Source organism: Chelonia mydas, chromosome 9 (assembly GCF_015237465.2).
Source record: "Chelonia mydas isolate rCheMyd1 chromosome 9, rCheMyd1.pri.v2, whole genome shotgun sequence".
In the NCBI taxonomy this organism is placed as follows: Eukaryota; Metazoa; Chordata; order Testudines; family Cheloniidae; genus Chelonia; species Chelonia mydas.
Window position 1 is genome coordinate 21655058 of NC_057855.1, and position 16571 is coordinate 21671628.

At 44.2% G+C, this 16571-nt stretch overlaps 2 protein-coding genes across 13 annotated transcripts in view; one reads left to right on the forward strand and one right to left on the reverse strand.

The window, feature by feature from the left end:
* The window catches only part of TRIM59 (tripartite motif containing 59), a 98027-nt gene that overhangs the window by 37636 nt on the left and 43820 nt on the right, over positions 1–16571 (forward strand). For 2 of the 4 annotated variants that reach the window (XR_006283718.1, XR_006283719.1), the window contains exons 3-6: positions 2102–2551; positions 6471–7063; positions 9003–9371; positions 16293–16558. The gene's annotated coding sequence lies outside the window, so the exon portion shown is untranslated. Of the gene's footprint in view, positions 1–2101; positions 2552–6470; positions 7064–9002; positions 9372–12343; positions 13127–16292; positions 16559–16571 lie in introns of those variants that run through there. The other 2 variants (XR_006283720.1, XR_006283723.1) reach the window with 2 other exon arrangements.
* SMC4 (structural maintenance of chromosomes 4) overlaps positions 10464–16571 on the reverse strand; it is a 101901-nt gene continuing 95793 nt past the window's right edge. For all 9 annotated transcript variants that reach the window (XM_027825516.3, XM_007063083.4, XM_043522309.1 and 6 more), the window contains 3 exons: positions 13058–13290; positions 12161–12344; positions 10464–11029 (listed from right to left, as the gene is read on the reverse strand). In XM_027825516.3, the coding sequence (XP_027681317.2) occupies positions 10853–11029; positions 12161–12344; positions 13058–13290 (594 nt within the window). In that variant the 3' untranslated portion in view covers positions 10464–10852. The remainder of the gene's footprint in view (positions 11030–12160; positions 12345–13057; positions 13291–16571) is intronic.

Here is a 16571-nt window from a genome sequence, read left to right on the forward strand (position 1 = left end):
AGTTGCAGCCTCCCTTCCCTTTTGTGGAGCACAGGAGGGCACGCAGGGCTCAGGTGTGGCCCCAATAGACATTGCTATTAAAAGATATTCCAGTCTTGAATACATATGATGCATACACACCAGAAGTAAAATATGCGTTGACATATTAGAGAAAGCGTAAGTATTCTAGGTCTGGATGAAGAAATCCCTGCTTCAAGAGGTCTGGTCTTCTCTTCAGGTGCAATGTGGATTCTTTGGCTGCCAAACAAGTCCAAGGTGCATTCTAGGCCAGGGGAAAACTAGAACAAAGACTTCAGTTCTTTTTTGTCTTTTCTGTAACCTTAATTTGAACTATCTTGGAAGGTAGCAAATTCTTCTTTGCCCAGGACATTTACATTGCTGCAGAGAAGCTTTGACCTCAAGTTACTCCCAGATTTTAGAAGTAATATAAATACTCATGCTTCAAACATAAGCCAACCTCTAATGGAAGGTACTAGAAGCTTATTCTAGGTGTGTGGTCCCTATCTGGATTCCAAACATGGAGTGCGCATGCTCGCCATATGCCGGAACTGTTCATAGTAGTGTCCGCTGACCGCACGTGTGTCGACCGCATGGTGTGTCCGAGGCTCTAAGAGGCTGTGCAGGTCAACGCTACTCCAGTTCCCTCATACCAGTAAGCAAAGGAGCCCGAAGCAGAAGGGATGGAGGGTGGCACTGGAATCCAGATATGGACCACATGACTCGAAGAACCTCCAAGTTACAGTAAGTAACCTCCTCTTCCTCTTTGAGTGATGGTCCCTATGTGGATTCTAAGCATGGGAGAGTAGCGAGTAGTGCTCAGCGCAGAGGTGAGTGCGAGGATTCTTGAGAAGACACTGTCTTTAGGACAGCCTGATTGACTGCCACATCCGTCACCAAGGCAGGGGCAATGGTGTACTGGGCGGAAAAGGTGTGGACAGAGGACCTACAAATGTCCTGACATGGGACATCGGCAAGGAAAGCCAATTGGCAGCAGACACTCGCATGGAGTGGGCCATGACGACCCGGGGGAGCGGGGGAAGAGAGAACATGAGAGAGCACATAGCATTCCGTGATAAAATGGGAGATCTGTTTGTAGAGGTGTTGCAAAGAGAGGGCGCGGCTCAGGCTGCACTCTGCGATGGTGATGAAGAGCCTGAGGGATGCCCAGAAGGTGCAGGTATTTTGGAGATAAACGGCTAATGCCCAGCTGACATCAAGAGAGTGAAACGCATACTCCCTGGGAGAGGTGTGCGGTTTAGGGTAGAGGATCAGCATGCACTAGTTGAGGTGGAATTGGGAGGAATTTGGGATGAAGACACAGGGAGACCTTGTCTTTGTGGAAGATGGTAAAAGGCAGGGCTGGCATTATGGCTGCTAGTTGGCTAACTTGCTGTGTGGAGGTGATAGCCACCAAAAAGATCACCTTCATGGAAAGATGGATGAGTGAGAGGTTCAGAGGGTGGCTTAATGAGGGCGGAGAGGACAAGATTTATGTCCCAGGAGGGACTAGTCTTCTGCACGGAAGGGAAGGCATTGAGAATGCTGTGAAGGAAGCAGGTGAAGATGGAAAAGCCATTCACAGGGCGAAGGAAGGCACTGAGCGCTGCCGGGGGATGCAGACAGAGGAGTGGGTGAGGCCCAATTGGTGGAGGTGAAGGAGGTAGTCCAGGAGGATGGGGATGGAGACGAAGTCCAAGGGATGTCGGTGGTTGTGCGCCCATGTGGTGAAGTGGCACCATTTAGCCTGGTAACAAGCTCTAGTGGATTGGCATCTGCAATGAGAGAGGACATTGCGCATGGTGGGTGGAGCCCCATCCAAATACCAGGCCCTGAGATGGAGCAGGCCTCGGTTGGGTTGTTGTAGGCTGCTGTTTGAGGAGATCCAGAAGGGCTGGAAGATGGATTGTGTGGGCGAGCAGAGAACTGAAGGAAATCTGGGTACCAATACTGGCGAGGCCAGGAGGGGGCTATGAGAAGAACCATCGCTCGATCGAGTCACACTTAGTGCAGGACTTGGGGGAGCAGGGAGATGGGTGGAAATGCATATCAGAGTTTGGTGATCCAGGGAATAACGAACGTGTTGCCCTGTGAACCCCTACAGAGGGCTCCTCTGGAGCAGAAGAGAGGAAGTTTGTAGTTGTCTAGCGTCGTCAAGAAGTCCCAGTGCGGCGTGCCCCACTGGCAAAAGAGCAATTGGAGGGTGAAGTTCGTGAAGTTCCCACTCACGATTGGTGTGGAAGGAATGGCTGAGCATGTCCTCTAGAGAATTGCTGGTGCCCAGGAGGTGTATAGCATAGAGGGTCACCCTGTACCTGAGACTCCAATTCCAAAGAAGGATGGCGTTCATGCAGAGGGAGGAGGACCTGGCCATGCTCTGCTTGTTGATGTATACAACTGCTGTCATGTTGTTGGAAAGTGGCTGAATACGGTGGGAATGGATGAAAGGCAGGTATGCCCAGCAGGCAAAGCAGACAGCCCGTAGTTCCAGAATGTTGATTTGCATCCACGCTTCCCGGGGCAACCAGAGGCCCTGAGCTGCATGGCCGTCCAGGTGGGTTCCCCAGCCCGCATGCGAGGCATCCATGGTGAGAGTGATGTGGCGTGTCGGGGGTATGAACGGGATGCTGGCTAGGACCGCAGTTGGATTTCTCCACAAGGTGAGGGGGGGATCAGGATTGGCTGGCCCAGATGGTCTAACTGTGGGTTGTAGACTGAACAGAGCCACAGCTGGAGGCAACACATATGAAGGTGGGCATACGATGTAACCGAGGTGCAGGCCACCATAAGGCCTAGGAGGGAAAGGCTATGGTGGTGGTGCATACTTGGACAGTGGCAGAGTTGCGTGATGAGAGTGGTGAGGGTGGGAAAGTGGTCAGAGGGGAGACACCTTCACCATATGACTGATTTTCCCTCACTGATGCAAATTCTCAAGTTGCCAAGGAGGGTGTGACAAGGGGCCAGGGGGAGCCAGTTGTCAAGGTAGGGGAATAAGGAATGGCCCAGCCAACACATGTAGGCTGCCATGACTGTGAAAATGGGAGCTGCAGGGGCGGTGCCTTTGGACAGGGCAGCATGCAGGGTCACCTGGCTGCGCCTCCGCGTAGGAGCCAGAGAGGGAACATGCCGCTGCTTTTGGGAGCTGCTTGAGGTAAGCGCTGCCTGGAGCCTGCACCCCTGACCCCCTCCCATGCCTCAACCCCCTTCCCCATCCCTGATCCCCTCCCGCCCTCCAAACCCCTCCGTCCCAGCCTGGAGCAACCTCCTGCACCCTGAACTCATTTCTGGCCCCATCCCAGAGCTCGCACCCCCTCCCACACCCCAACCCCCAATATTGTGAGCATTCATGGTCAGCCATACAATTTCCATACCCAGATGTGGCCCTCGGGCCAAAAAGTTTGCCCACCCCTGCCTGGGGAGCTTGAAAAATTGCCTGCCATCTGTCCCAAGTGGGCTAGCAGTAGGGTGACCAGATATCCCGATTTTATAGGGACAGTCCCTATTTTTGGTGCTTTTTCTTATATAGGCACCTATTACCCCCCACCCCGTCCCGATTTTTCACAATTGCTATCTGGTCACCCTAGCTAGCAGCTATGTAGGTATTGTAGGAGCAACCTAGTATTAATAAATTGGGAGTGGTTTCTCACTTACCCCTCTGTAATACCCATGATGGTGCACGTTTGCAGGGAGTGGAATAGTCATTAGTCTGATCTGGTTGCAGACTGCCTGAAGTGCTCCTTATGTAGTGGGGGAGGGGAAGGAAGAGACCTTTATTTTCCTAGAAGAGGAAGGGTTTATGACTCATGCTCAGAAGGCACAAATCCCATTCTGCTGCTGCCTACACCTGAGCCCTTTTCATTGGCAGAGCGAGAGTCCTTCAGCTGAAATCCAGACAGGCATAAATAATTCCTAGTACACTGCAGTCTAAGGCAGGGCTTCACTAAAGTAACAGGCTTTTCTGCATGCCCATACCTGCTGCCACGTGGTAGTAAGCTTGATACAGAGTTCATAAAGCCTGTGGGTAGAAGCCCCACCAGATCCACCCTTGAGAGTGGGGGAATTAAAAGTGAGGGGGCTTAACCCCTACTGTTACCCCACTTGTTCATTAACATTAAATGTTGTAACATGAGAATTCATAGTGGGAGGAAGGGGAACTTGTAGGAGACCCACTTCTTTCCCCGGGGAGCTGAGGATCCACTTTGGTATTGTGGAAGGAGGAAGAGGGAGCAGAGCAAGAAACAACTTTGGATCCCTTTTATGGCCACCCAGCCAGCCAGTTGCTATAAAATCCCTCTTAGTAGCTGTTCTCTAATTGCTCTACCTGCAAAGGGTTAAAAAGTCTCACTGCTATGCATAGGTAAAAGGAAGTGAGTGGGCACCTGGCCAAAAGAGCCAATGGGAAGGCTAGAACTTTTTAAGATTGAAAAGACTCCCCTTTTGTCTGTCTTTTGTTGTTCTCCTGGGGAGAGGAGGACAGAGCAACAGCAATGCTGTTTGGGCCAGGTATGAAAAATCATCAGTATCATACCTAGAAACTATCATTTGAAACCCCAGAAATGTAAGTAGATCAGGAAATGTCTAGGGAGAAGCGATTAGGTTTATCCTTTTTATTTTGTTATGCCTTGTGGATTATGCTGTGCTACCCCCTGGGTGCTTTTGTTTTGCTTGTAACCTTTGAGCTGGACCTCAAGAAAGCTATTTCCTACTGGTAGTTGCTCTTTTAAAATCTAGCACTAGCCTGAGTTGCCAGATGTATTTTTTCTTTTTTTATTATTAATAAAATTTACCTTTTTTAAGAACAGAATTGGATTTGTGTGTCTTACGAGGTTTGTGCACATGTTGCTTAACTAGCTGGTGCCAACAGCTGATTTCCTTTTTTTCCCCTCAGCTCTTCCCCAGAGTGGGGGTGAAAGGGCTTGAGGGTACGCCACAGGAAGGAATTCCCAAGTGCGTCTTCCTAGGCTCTCAAAGGGGTTCTGCACTTGGCTGATGGCAGCATCTATCAATCCAAGGTCAGAGAGAAGCTGTAACCTTGGGAGTTTAATACAAGCCTGGAGTGGCCAGTATTAATTTTTAGAATCCTTGTGGGCCCCACCTTCTGCACTTGAAGTGCCAGAGTGGGGAATTAGGCTTGACATGGTGGTAGAGGTGGGATCATTTTGAACCAGAAAAAGACCTCTGGATTTTAAAAGGACAAATTTTTCCTTTTGGCAGCCTGCAAAGCCAGGGAGTTTTTTTTCTTCTTCTTTCTTTTCATTCTTTGCTGCCTGAGGTGGGAACAGGCATGCAAAGGGTTCAGCCAGAAAAGCCAGGGAGTCCAACAAGCAGTTTATTTTTTCCTGTTAGCTTCGGAGCAACAAAATAGCTAGGCTAGAGTAGGGCAGCCCTGTGCATGAGGTTGCAGTCAGGTACTGAAACCCTAGAGCAACCAGTCTTCCCAAATTGGCACGTGTCATAAATATAAAGGGAAGGGTAACCACCTTTTTGTATACAGTGCTATAAAATCCCTCCTGGCCAGAGGCAAAACCCTTTCACCTGTAAAAGGTTAAGAAGCTAAGGTAACCTAGCTGGCACCTGACCCAAAATGACCAATTAGAGGACGAGATACTTTTAAATCTGGAGTGGGGGGAACAAAGGGTTGGTCTGTCTGTGTAATGCTTTTGCCGGGAACAGATCAGGAATGCAGCCTCACAACTCCTGTTAAGTAGTAAGTAATCTAGCTAGAAATGGGTTAGATTTCCTTTTGTTTAATGGCTGCTAAAATAAACTGTGCTGGATGGAATGTATATTCCGGTTTTTGTGTCTTTTTGTAACTTAAGGTTTTGCCTAGAGGGATTCTCTATGTTTTGAATCTGATTACCCTGTAAGGTATTTACCATCCTGATTTTACAGAGGTGATTCTTTTACCTTTTCTTTAGTTAAAATTCTTCTCTTAAGAACCTGATTGATTTTTCATTGTTCTTAAGATCCACGGGTTTGGGTCTGTGTTCACCTGTACAAATTGGTGAGGATTCTTATCAAGCCTTCCCCAGGAAAGGGGGTGTAGGGCTTTGGGGGATATTTTGGGGGAAGACATCTCCAAGTGGGCTCCTTCCCTGTTTTTTGTTTAAAACGCTTGGTGGTGGCAGCATACAGTTCAAGGACAAGGCAAAGTTTATGCCTTGGGGAAGTTTTTAACCTAAGTTGGTAAGAATAAGCTGAGGGGGTCTTTCATGCAGGTCCCCACATCTGTACCCTACAAAGTAGGGTGGGGAAGAAACCTTGACAGCATGCTAGAGTGGGGTGGGGGGAGAGAAAACCTTTTGTAGTGGTAAACACCCTTTTTTTCATGATTTGTGTGTATAAAAAGATCTTCTGTACTTTCCACAGTATGCATCCGATGAAGTGAGCTGTAGCTCACGAAAGCTTATGCTCAAACAAATTGGTTAGTCTATAAGGTGCCACAAGTACTTCTTTTCTCTTTGCGAATACAGACTAACACGGCTGTTACTCTGAAACAGATCAAGACCAGACATCCAGCTCCATGACAGAAATGCAGGGAGGGGATGGGGGACTGGAGATTTCCCCAGAGGGAATGGTCAGCCCTCCCCAACCCGAGATCCAGGTGTCAAGATGGAGGGATGCCCTTAACCCCAGACCAGAGTCTATGGCAGCAGTTGTAGATCCAGTTCCTGGGACCCAGCCAGAACCAGGCTAAGGATCAGAACTGGCAGAGCAGTCAACTCCAGAGCCTGTGCTTGCAACCCCACCAGTCAGGGGAGCCGGCACCAAAGGGTGCCACAAAACCTGCACCTGCAGCAGCAGCTAAACTAGTGCAAGAAGCTCAACCGGAGCCTGAAATATGACCTAGTGCACCAGTGGAGAGCGGTTCACAGGTGAGAGAGACACCCCCATCACCTGCATCGCTACCAGGAGGACCAAGCCCAAGTCCACAACCCAGCGAGGAACTGTCTCCAGCATCAAGGTGGCAGTTCCAGGCAGAGCAGGAAGCGGATGAAAGCCTCAAGGGAACTTGGACAGCAGCATGGAGTGACCCACCACCTCTCAGCTCTTCTAATAGGTCCAGGTTTGTTGCAGAAGGAGGACTTATACAAGGAAACCCTTTCTGATGGGCACAAGGAGGCCTGGCATCCTCAGAGACAGGTGGTAGTTTGAACTAAGTATAGGGAAAAGTTCTTGAGCTTAGCCCACGATTACCCTAGTGGCCATGCTGGGGTGAACAGGACCAAGGACTGTTTGGGAAAGTCATTCCACTGGGAGGGAAGAGGCAAGAACGTTTCTACCTATGTCCAGTCTTGTGAGGTATGCCAGATGGTGGGAAAGCCCCAAGACCAGGTCAAGGCCCCTTTCCAGCCTCTCCCCATAATTAAGGTTCCATTTCAGCATGTAGCTGTGGATATTCTGGGTCATTTCTCTAAGACGACAGCCAGAGGAAAGCTGTACATACTGACCTTTGTGGATTTTGCCACCCCATGGCTGGAAGCAGTAACTCTAAGCAACATCAGGGCTAAAAACATGAGCCAGGCATTGGTAGACATTTTTGCCAGGGTAGGTTGGCTTTCTGTCATCCTTATGGATTTGGGAACTAAATTCCTGGCAGGGACCATGAAACGTCTTTGGGAAGCTCATAGAATATAAGTGTTGGAAGAGACCTCAGGAGGTCATCTAGTCCAATCCCCCGCCCAAAGCAGGACCGACACCAACTAAATCATCTCGGCCAAGGCTTTGGTCAAGCTGACTCATGGGGTGAACCACATGGTTGCCACTCCTTGTCACCATCAAACAAATGGCCTACTGGAGAAGTTTAATAGAACTTTGGGGGCCATGATATGTAAATTTAGAAGTAAGCAGTCTAATGATTGGGACCTTGTGTTGTGGCAGTTGCTCTTTGCCTACAGGGCTGTACCACATCCCAGTTTGGGTTTTCACCCTTTGAACTCATTTATGACCATTACAGTTGAAGCAGCAATGGGAGCGGGTTACATCTTCTGCAGGAACTAACATTTTGGACTTTGTAACCAACCTTCAAAACAACCTTAAGTTTTGTTCCTTGTTCAAGATAACCTACAGGATGCTCAACAAGAGCAAAAGGCCTGTTATGATAAACATGACAGCATTTCTTCAGAGTAGGTCACCAAGTCATGGTCCTGAAAGCACTCCGGGAGAGGCTGTTTATGGTCCGAGAGCACCTTGGAGCTGTTAATTACCTCATAGCATTCCCAGACCCTACCCTAAAACCTAAAGTATACCTGTGATAAATAGGGTGACCAGATGTCCTGATTTTGGATCTTTTTCTTATATAGGGTCTTATTACCTCCCACCCCATCCCAATTTTTCACATTTGCTGTCTGGTCACCCTAGTGATAAATGAAAGGGGGAGGAGGATGGACCCAGCCACTTAGCTATAAAATCCCTCTTAGTAGCTGTTCTTTACTTGCTTTACCTGTAAAGGGTTAAAAAGTCTCCCTGCATAGGTAAAAGGAAGGGAGTGTGCACCTGACCAAAAAAGCCAATGGGAAGGCTAGAACTTTTTAAAATTGGGAAAAAACTTCCCCTTTGTCTGTCTTTTGAGAGAGAGGGACAGAGCAGAGATACTGTAAAAAGCTTTGGGCCAGGTATGCAAAATCATCAAATCATACCTAGAAACTACTCATTTAAAACACCAAATATGTAAGTAGATCAGGAAATGTCTAGGAAGATGCACTTAGGTTTATTTCTTTTCTTTCTTTATGGCTTGTGGACTCCTCTGTGCTAACCCCAGATGCTTTTGTTTTGCTTGTAACCTTTAAACTGGACCTCAAGAAGGTTATTCTTGATGCTGAATTTTTGTAAGTGGGTTTTTTAAATCTAGCAATAGCCTGAGTTTCAAATGCATTTTCTTTTTTTCTTTTTAATAAAATTTACCTTTTTTAAGAACAGGATTGGATTTTTGTATCCCTAAGAGGTTTGTGCACATGTTTAATTAGCTGGTGGCAACAGCTGATTTCCTTTGTTTTCTTTTTCAGCTCTTCCCCGAAAGGGCTTGAAGGTACCCCCCAGGAAGGAATTCCCAAGTGCACTTTCCTGGTTCTCAAAGGGGTTTTTGCACTTGGTTGGTGGTGGCACCATCTACCCCTCCAAGGTCAGAGAAAAGTTGTAACCCTTAATAGAAGCCTGTAATACAGGCCAGTATTAATTTTTAAATCCTTGTGGGCCTGTACCTTCTGTACTCAAAGTGCCAAAGTGGGGAGCCCACCATGTCAAGGTACTCAAGGGGGCGCCATAGCTGGCCCCACGGATACTGCTAAGGCAAAAATCTCCATGACTATGCACCTGGGCATGCACACACACAATGGAATGGACACGAGCAAAATCTCTCGAACAGTTACGAAAAGGTAGGTAACAGTTTTTTCTTGCTTTTTGGTCTTTGGTTCCTGCCATCTACATGTTCTCCTCCTACCGCTCTGATTAATTTTTCAGAACCTTGTTTGGATTATGCAACTCCCTTTTTCAGCAGTTGTCCAAAGCTCACTCAGGCCTCTCATTTGGGTATAGTCCTTGACAGTGCCTTCATTCAGCCCCCACCATATTCAGGCTAATATCTAAATCGTGCTCTTTCTTCCTTCATAGCATTTCCAAAATCTCTTTTTGTCATCTGCATTCTTCTCTCCAGTCCTTGAGACCCATCTGGGCCCATTCATATAAATGTAGGGTTAGAAGGTACCTCAAGAAGTCATCAAGCCTAGCCTCTGCACTGAAGCAGGACCCAGTAAACCTAGACTATCCCTGACAGGTGTTTGTCCAATCTATTTTGAAACCTCCAATGATGAGGATTCCACAGCCTCCTTTGGAAGCCTGTTCCAGAGCTTAACTACTGTTATAAAGTTTTTTGTAATATCTAACCTAAATTTCCCTTGCTGCAGATGAATATTACCTTTAAGGTACTTAAACTCAGCTCCCCCCATTCTTATCTGTCCCTCTCCCCCCATGATAGCAGCTTCTATCTCCTGCTCTCCCATATGCATGGAACACCCTCCCCAAATCAAATCTGCACAACTGACTACCCTGTTCCTTTCTTAATATATGCCTGTACCGGAGTGCATTGCCTAATTATAATGGGTAATTAGTGATTCATTAACCTGAAGCCTCTAAATTGTACACATATCAAATATATGAAACGTGTTCTACAACTGTCACTACTGTTTTCCTTACCTTTTCTTCCCCCCAAATGCATATCCCCCTCAGTGTTCTACCTGCAGCTGTCACATCTTGTCCATATTTATATTGCAAAGTCTTTTTGGGGGCAGCAGCTCTTATTTTAAGTTTGTACAGCACCATTACAATGGGGCACTAAATCCTTACTGTAATAAAGACATTTAGTGTTTAAATAAGCGCATTCTTTTCTTAATCATGGGAACTGTGTACACCACACTTCCATCAATAGGACACAGACATCTCTGAACATGATAGTTGCATTCAACAAGAACTTGAGTTAGTTAACTTTTATTTTAATAAAATACTCAGTAAAAAGCTGTTTAAAAATCTACAGGTAGAACCCAAACATTGATATATGGCCTATGGAATTAAAATGCAATTAGATATATACTTTTGGAAACAGTTCTGTTATGCTCAAAATGATATAAATTAAGATATCTACAAAAATTAAGTGTAGCCAATCAACAGAAAATTATTAGTAAGCCAAGATTTGCAGAAGAGCTAAGAAGCTCAAATAATGAAAGCTAAGATATTTACAAAACTTTATGGAACTATGATGAATCACAAAACAAAATAAAGCTAATAGACTACAGATGAGCAGCAGAAATACAATGAAAATACATATTAGTAATAAGATTTAAGAACAGAAGATTTTACACATTCAGCAGCATCCGACAGAACCAAGTTCAGCAAGTCCTTTAGAAGCAATAACTTTTGGGTTTGTTGCAACACTTTTTGTTGTATTGTGAGTCTTATAAATTCCAATTAATCTATCTGCAATTTCAAACATGTTATTTCGCAGAGAGATGATGATAAACTGTGCATTTTTTGTTTGCTCCTGGAAAATAAATAAATCATTTCATATTAGTTCACAATATTTTAAAAAACTATGCTCTTATGTGAAGTCTGTAGTCATTAAAGCAAGTACAGATAACTTGGAAATCTTGGATTTAGAACAGCTGTACATTAGAAAAGGACCCTCCTTTTAATATGCATTACTGTTCAGGAAAAACAGATACTCAGGTACTGATTGTCTAGAAAATCTGTGGGCCTCAGTAGTTTGGCGCTTGCAATAGTATAATCCTTATTCTAATGATCAAGGCCCAAACCTGCAAATACTTTTGCATAGGTGTTATTTCACTCACATGAGTAATTCCACTGAAGTCAATTTATGTGAGTAAAACTATACTCCTGCATAAGTCATTTGCAGGATCAAAGCCTAAATTATCAAATGCAGTACACAAGACGACTATAGCTACAGTTCTTTTGCTCTTTTTTGATTTCCACAGGGCTTACTTACAATGCAACAAGGTAAACTACCAAACTATCAGAATTCTTAAGACGGGGATTGCTTTAAAATGTACACAAAAGCAGAGAAGGTTGATTCTATTTTCCTCTATTGAGTACAGTGAGAAGGAACTAGCCTTCTGTTATCAGAAGACAAACCATTTAGGGATGCTGGTTTTATGCAACATGGAATGCAAGATAAAAAGTGATAATGAATAATCACCTAAAGTTAGATATTCCGTTACTTGTATTTTAAAATACTTTATTGCCTGATATTTGAGGAAGAATAAAAACAACAACAACAGTATAATATAATAGTTGCTTTCTCTTCCCGAACAGCCAATCAAACCACTAAAAAGCCCTAACCCCCTAAAAGTTAGGGGCCTGATTTTCAGAAGAGCTCAGCACCCAGGATTGAGAACAATGGGAGCTGCTATATGCTGAGCACCACTTATGAAAATCTGTCCACTTATTTAAGTGCCTAAAAGGGAGCTATTGGATGCCCAGGTCTTGAAAATCTAACCATAAATAGATGATGTCTACAGTGAAGATCATATTTCACAACCGTTAAAATTTGACATTGCAGCCAGAATTGCTATAGGAGAGCATTGATAATTTCTGGGAGGGAGGAAACTATTCTGGTAAATACTGTAGTGTAGTTATTCTACAGAGAAGTACTTACATATATATAAAATGCTACAATTGATACATTTTTAAAGTCAAGGGCTGCATCAATCTCATCCATGAAGTAAAGGGGAGTTGGCTTATAATGATGAAGTGCAAAAACCAACGCTAGTGAACTAAGAGTCTTCTCTCCTCCTGATAGATTAAATATCTTCTTCCAGCTTTTCTTTGGTGGCCGTACACTGAAACAATTAAGAGTTTATAAATTAATTCCATTCACATTTATTAGTGTAGAAATTAGTTTATGATATGAAAAAATCTTCATGCCTCAATAAGTAATACTCATATTGTCTTAAGCTTTAAATGTCCCTTGTAGAAATCATAATATTTAAAAGGACTTGAATACTTACCTTTCAGAAGTGCTCTTTACACTTAATATGGAATGGATCTACAATCAGAATCAATTTATGACACATGGGGCAGAACCCATAATATTCACTTACATTCTTCAAAACCTGCCACACACAATCTTATGTGTAGACCATTACTAAAATGGACAGAAATAAACCAAATAATTTAACTCTGTGTTGGAAATTATGAATTCCTTACAGATTAATGTTCCATGTTGAAGCTTCAGAACTGCTGGTGTCACTTTACAATTATTTTTTCTTGACAGAAGGAGTGACTTCTCCATACAAGCTACATTATATTTGTTCTCTCCCCCTGGAGTTCATCTATTCTGTTTAACTCTGAAACAGTGCAGTAAAATATGTCTTTCCTTACTATCCTTCCATTAATATCCATAAAAGAAATGATGACTGTGGTTGGTTCAGAATAACTTTTCTGCTTCTTTAGTTCATGTTTTAGAGCTGTTCAATTAATATTTAAACCATAAAAATCAGGTTAAGAAATTAACATTAAAAACAGTTTCAGTATGACCAAATGTTTGACAAACCTGAACATGATTCCTTCAGAGAAAGGATCCAGACTGTCTACAAGCTCTAATTCAGCATCTCCTCCCAAGGTAAGCATTTGGTAATTTTCCTTTAGTTTATTGGTTATTACATTAAATCCTGCCATAAACTCATTAAGCCTTTGTTTTCTAAGGTCTTCATAAGCCTGTCTAAAGTTGTCTCTCTCATTGGTAATTTCATCCAACTCTGCCACACGCTTCAAATACAGTTCTTCCTGCAGGAGAAAAAAAAAAAAGAAAACAAATGAAGTTGTTCCTTTACTTAAATTTAATTTAAGACCAAGTTACTTCTACTTTTTGAAAGAGCAATTTTTACTATTAGTAGCAGATAACCACGTACATTATCACCTTAAAAAAGAAGGGAGGGTCATGGAATCCACATGGAGAGCACATTTATTGAAAGGGAAGTAAGCTTTTTTGAGTGAATATCCAAATAGATTCTATTCTTGGTGGGAAAACAAGTAGTCTTTTTACTTCGAGTGTGGTACTAAGTGTCCAACTTAAGCAATGATTACAGGACAGTCAAACCAAAATGAGCATCCAATCTGGGAGTCTATGCCTAGTAGTAGTGTTTTGTAAAAGTATGGACCAAATTCCATATAGCTGTCCTACAAATTAAAAAATAAGGATTTTTTCAAATTGACAGCAGCAGCTTTTTGAGCTCTGGCAGAACAAGCTTTTATGGGGCTAGATGAGGCTTTCATGCTTTGCGACATAATGTTCTGAATTTCAACTGGACAGCTTCTTTCAGGTGAAGCAATCTAGCCAGCATTCAGGCTGTTGAACGTAAGGAAGCTGGGTCCAGGTGTAGGATCTCACAGTTTTTCTGTGAGACTATTGGGGAGGGCCAACAAAGTGATTGCACTGGGGATGCTGGGGGGACTGTACTGAGAGGTTCATCAGAACCAAACTGTCTGGTCCATGCTGTGGGTATCCTAATAAAATCATTCTGTGTCATGCCTACATACAGCAATCCCAGTGTCTAAAGGATGAGATAGGTGGCTATGTCAGTGCACCTAGGAATGTACCACCTCTCGAAGAAAATGTCGTCTTGTGATCAGTGACAAAACACGTCTTGCTGGGCAACTCCAACTTGTAAAAGATGTTCTGTAGAACTGTGCCTTTGACTGACCACTTGTGGTTGTCTGAGAACTGCTTGCTGAGTTGATCTGCAAGATGTTCTCAAGGCTGGGAAGGTAGAGTCACTGGTGGCATTTGATTCAGAATGCAAATTCCAGAGCTGAATGGCCGCCTGACACAGTGGAGACCGTCTGTGGTCTGATTATGAAATCTGAAATAATGCACAGCTGTAGTATTTTCTGTCAACATTTGGATTGTGGGTTTGTGTTGAGGTATGCCAGCCAGGTAGCTTTAAGCCATAGGATGTTTACATGGGAATTAGCTTCCAGAGGGGACCAAGGCGTCAAGTTTGAAGGTGATCTAGATGAGCTCCCCATCCCTGAGTGACACTCTATTATCAAGACACAGGTGCAGAGGGGATGTTCTGTTCTACACCTGAAGATCTTTCCACTAGTTTAATAAGGAGATGACTTCTTGAAGGACTGTAAGGATCATGTCCATGTGGTAGCTGCTGGGTTAATACGCTGATTTTAGCCACCCTTGCACACAGCACAGGTGAACTGTGTTAAGTAGATGCATGGGGCAGTGTGTCCCAAGAGTCTGAGGGACGTTCTCAGTGGTGCCTTTGGGTAAGCTTTACGTTGACTTATGTTCATTGTAGTTTGGAATTTCTCTCATTGGAGGGAAGCTTTCAATGACCTGGAATCTAACAGTGTTCCTATGAAATCTATGTTTTGAGTTGGAATAAGTGTGGGTTTCTCTCTTTTTGGCTTTGAGGCCCAAGATGGCAAACAGCTCTAAAGTTATTTGAGTTGTTTGTCACAGTAGATCTACCTAGAATCAGCTACTCACTGAAGTAAGGGTAGAACTGGATCCTTTGTCGTCTCAGATGAGCTGCCAAAACTGTTACACCCTTGGTGCTGTTGAAAGACCAAAGGACAAGACTCTGTACCAGCAGTGAGGCCTTCTTCCTAGGAACCTGGGATATTTCAGATGAATGGATGTGACGGTAACTCCCTTGGAGGTAGAGAGCCCAGAGCCAGTCTGAAGCTCTAACAAAGGAATTATGGAAGCCCGAGTCACCATCCTGAACTTGAAATGATGGATGAATTTGTTAAGAGAATAAAGGTTCAGAATTGGATACCAACCCCCTTTCTTTGGGATGAGAAAGTAATGGGAATTTTTAGTGTACCTCTACTGCTCCAAGTTTGTAAAAAAGGTTCAGCTGTATCTTGTGAAAAAAGACAATGGGGTTTGAAAGAAAGGTCAGTGGATATGAAGGAACTGGAATTAGATAGAATATGGCATTTACAATTTTTAGGACATACTGGTCTGAAGTGATCTAGGCTACCTGAAAATAAAAAAAGGGAGCGGCCAATGGGGAGGGAGGGTGGTGATCCTGGCTGAATATCCAGACTGTTCAGGGGCCGAGGAAGAGCCTTTGAGTTGTCTTCACTAGAACCTGCTTCCTTCTTGGGAGCTCCAACATCCTCGCGGGTTGGTACTAGTAAAAGGCAGAGGGATGCCGCCTGAAAGAAGACTGTTGTCTTGCTTCCTTCCTTCATGGGGCTAGAACATACAAACCCTATTAATCCACATTCATGGAATACCATGACCTGGTAATCTTTAACAAGTGGAGGACCTCATCCATTTTGAATTAAAAAGTTCACTACCCTCAAGTGAAAGTCCTCAGTTGTAGTTTGGAGCTTCCTGGAGATCCCAGAGGACTGGAGCCAAGACGACACACTCATTGAAAATGAGAGTATTTAAATCCCTTGGAAAGGACCTTTATACCTTTTGTCGAATTGCCTGGATGTGGCCAGTATTGATGTTAACATACGCCACAGGTTCTTTGAAGGCTCCAACAGAATTTCATTTACTGGCATAGCAAGTGTGCAGAACGAGGAAGGGATGCAAGATATCCAGGAGCTTGCGGGACTTCTCCTGCACCACTTGTCGTGGAATATCCAGTGTCTCTGCCATGCATTTGAGGTCCTGAAATGCCTTAAAGTTATCCACTGAGGCAGGCGTAGATGGGGTTAATTGTCTCATCATGGGAGGATGAGGAGAGCAGGGTGCCAGTAGTTCTTCCCCTTGTGGCTGTTGTTCCTCATCACTTTTCTTCTGTCTTTTTAAGATCTGAGGCTACACTAATTGCCCAGGCTATGTTGGTCTATACTACCTCTTTGGGAAGAGAGATCCTGGAGGAACATGTGGAAAATTACTCGAAGAAAAATGCCTGATTAGTTGGGTGACCATGTATTCCAACAGCAGTGACCAGAATATTACACATTGACTGATTCAAGCAATGCCAAATGAACTAAAGCTATGCAAGAAGTTAGCCACCTGCTGGGGATGGTGGTAAAGCAATGTAAAGAGATTAAGCCTAATGTGATACTAATGGTAAATAACAAAG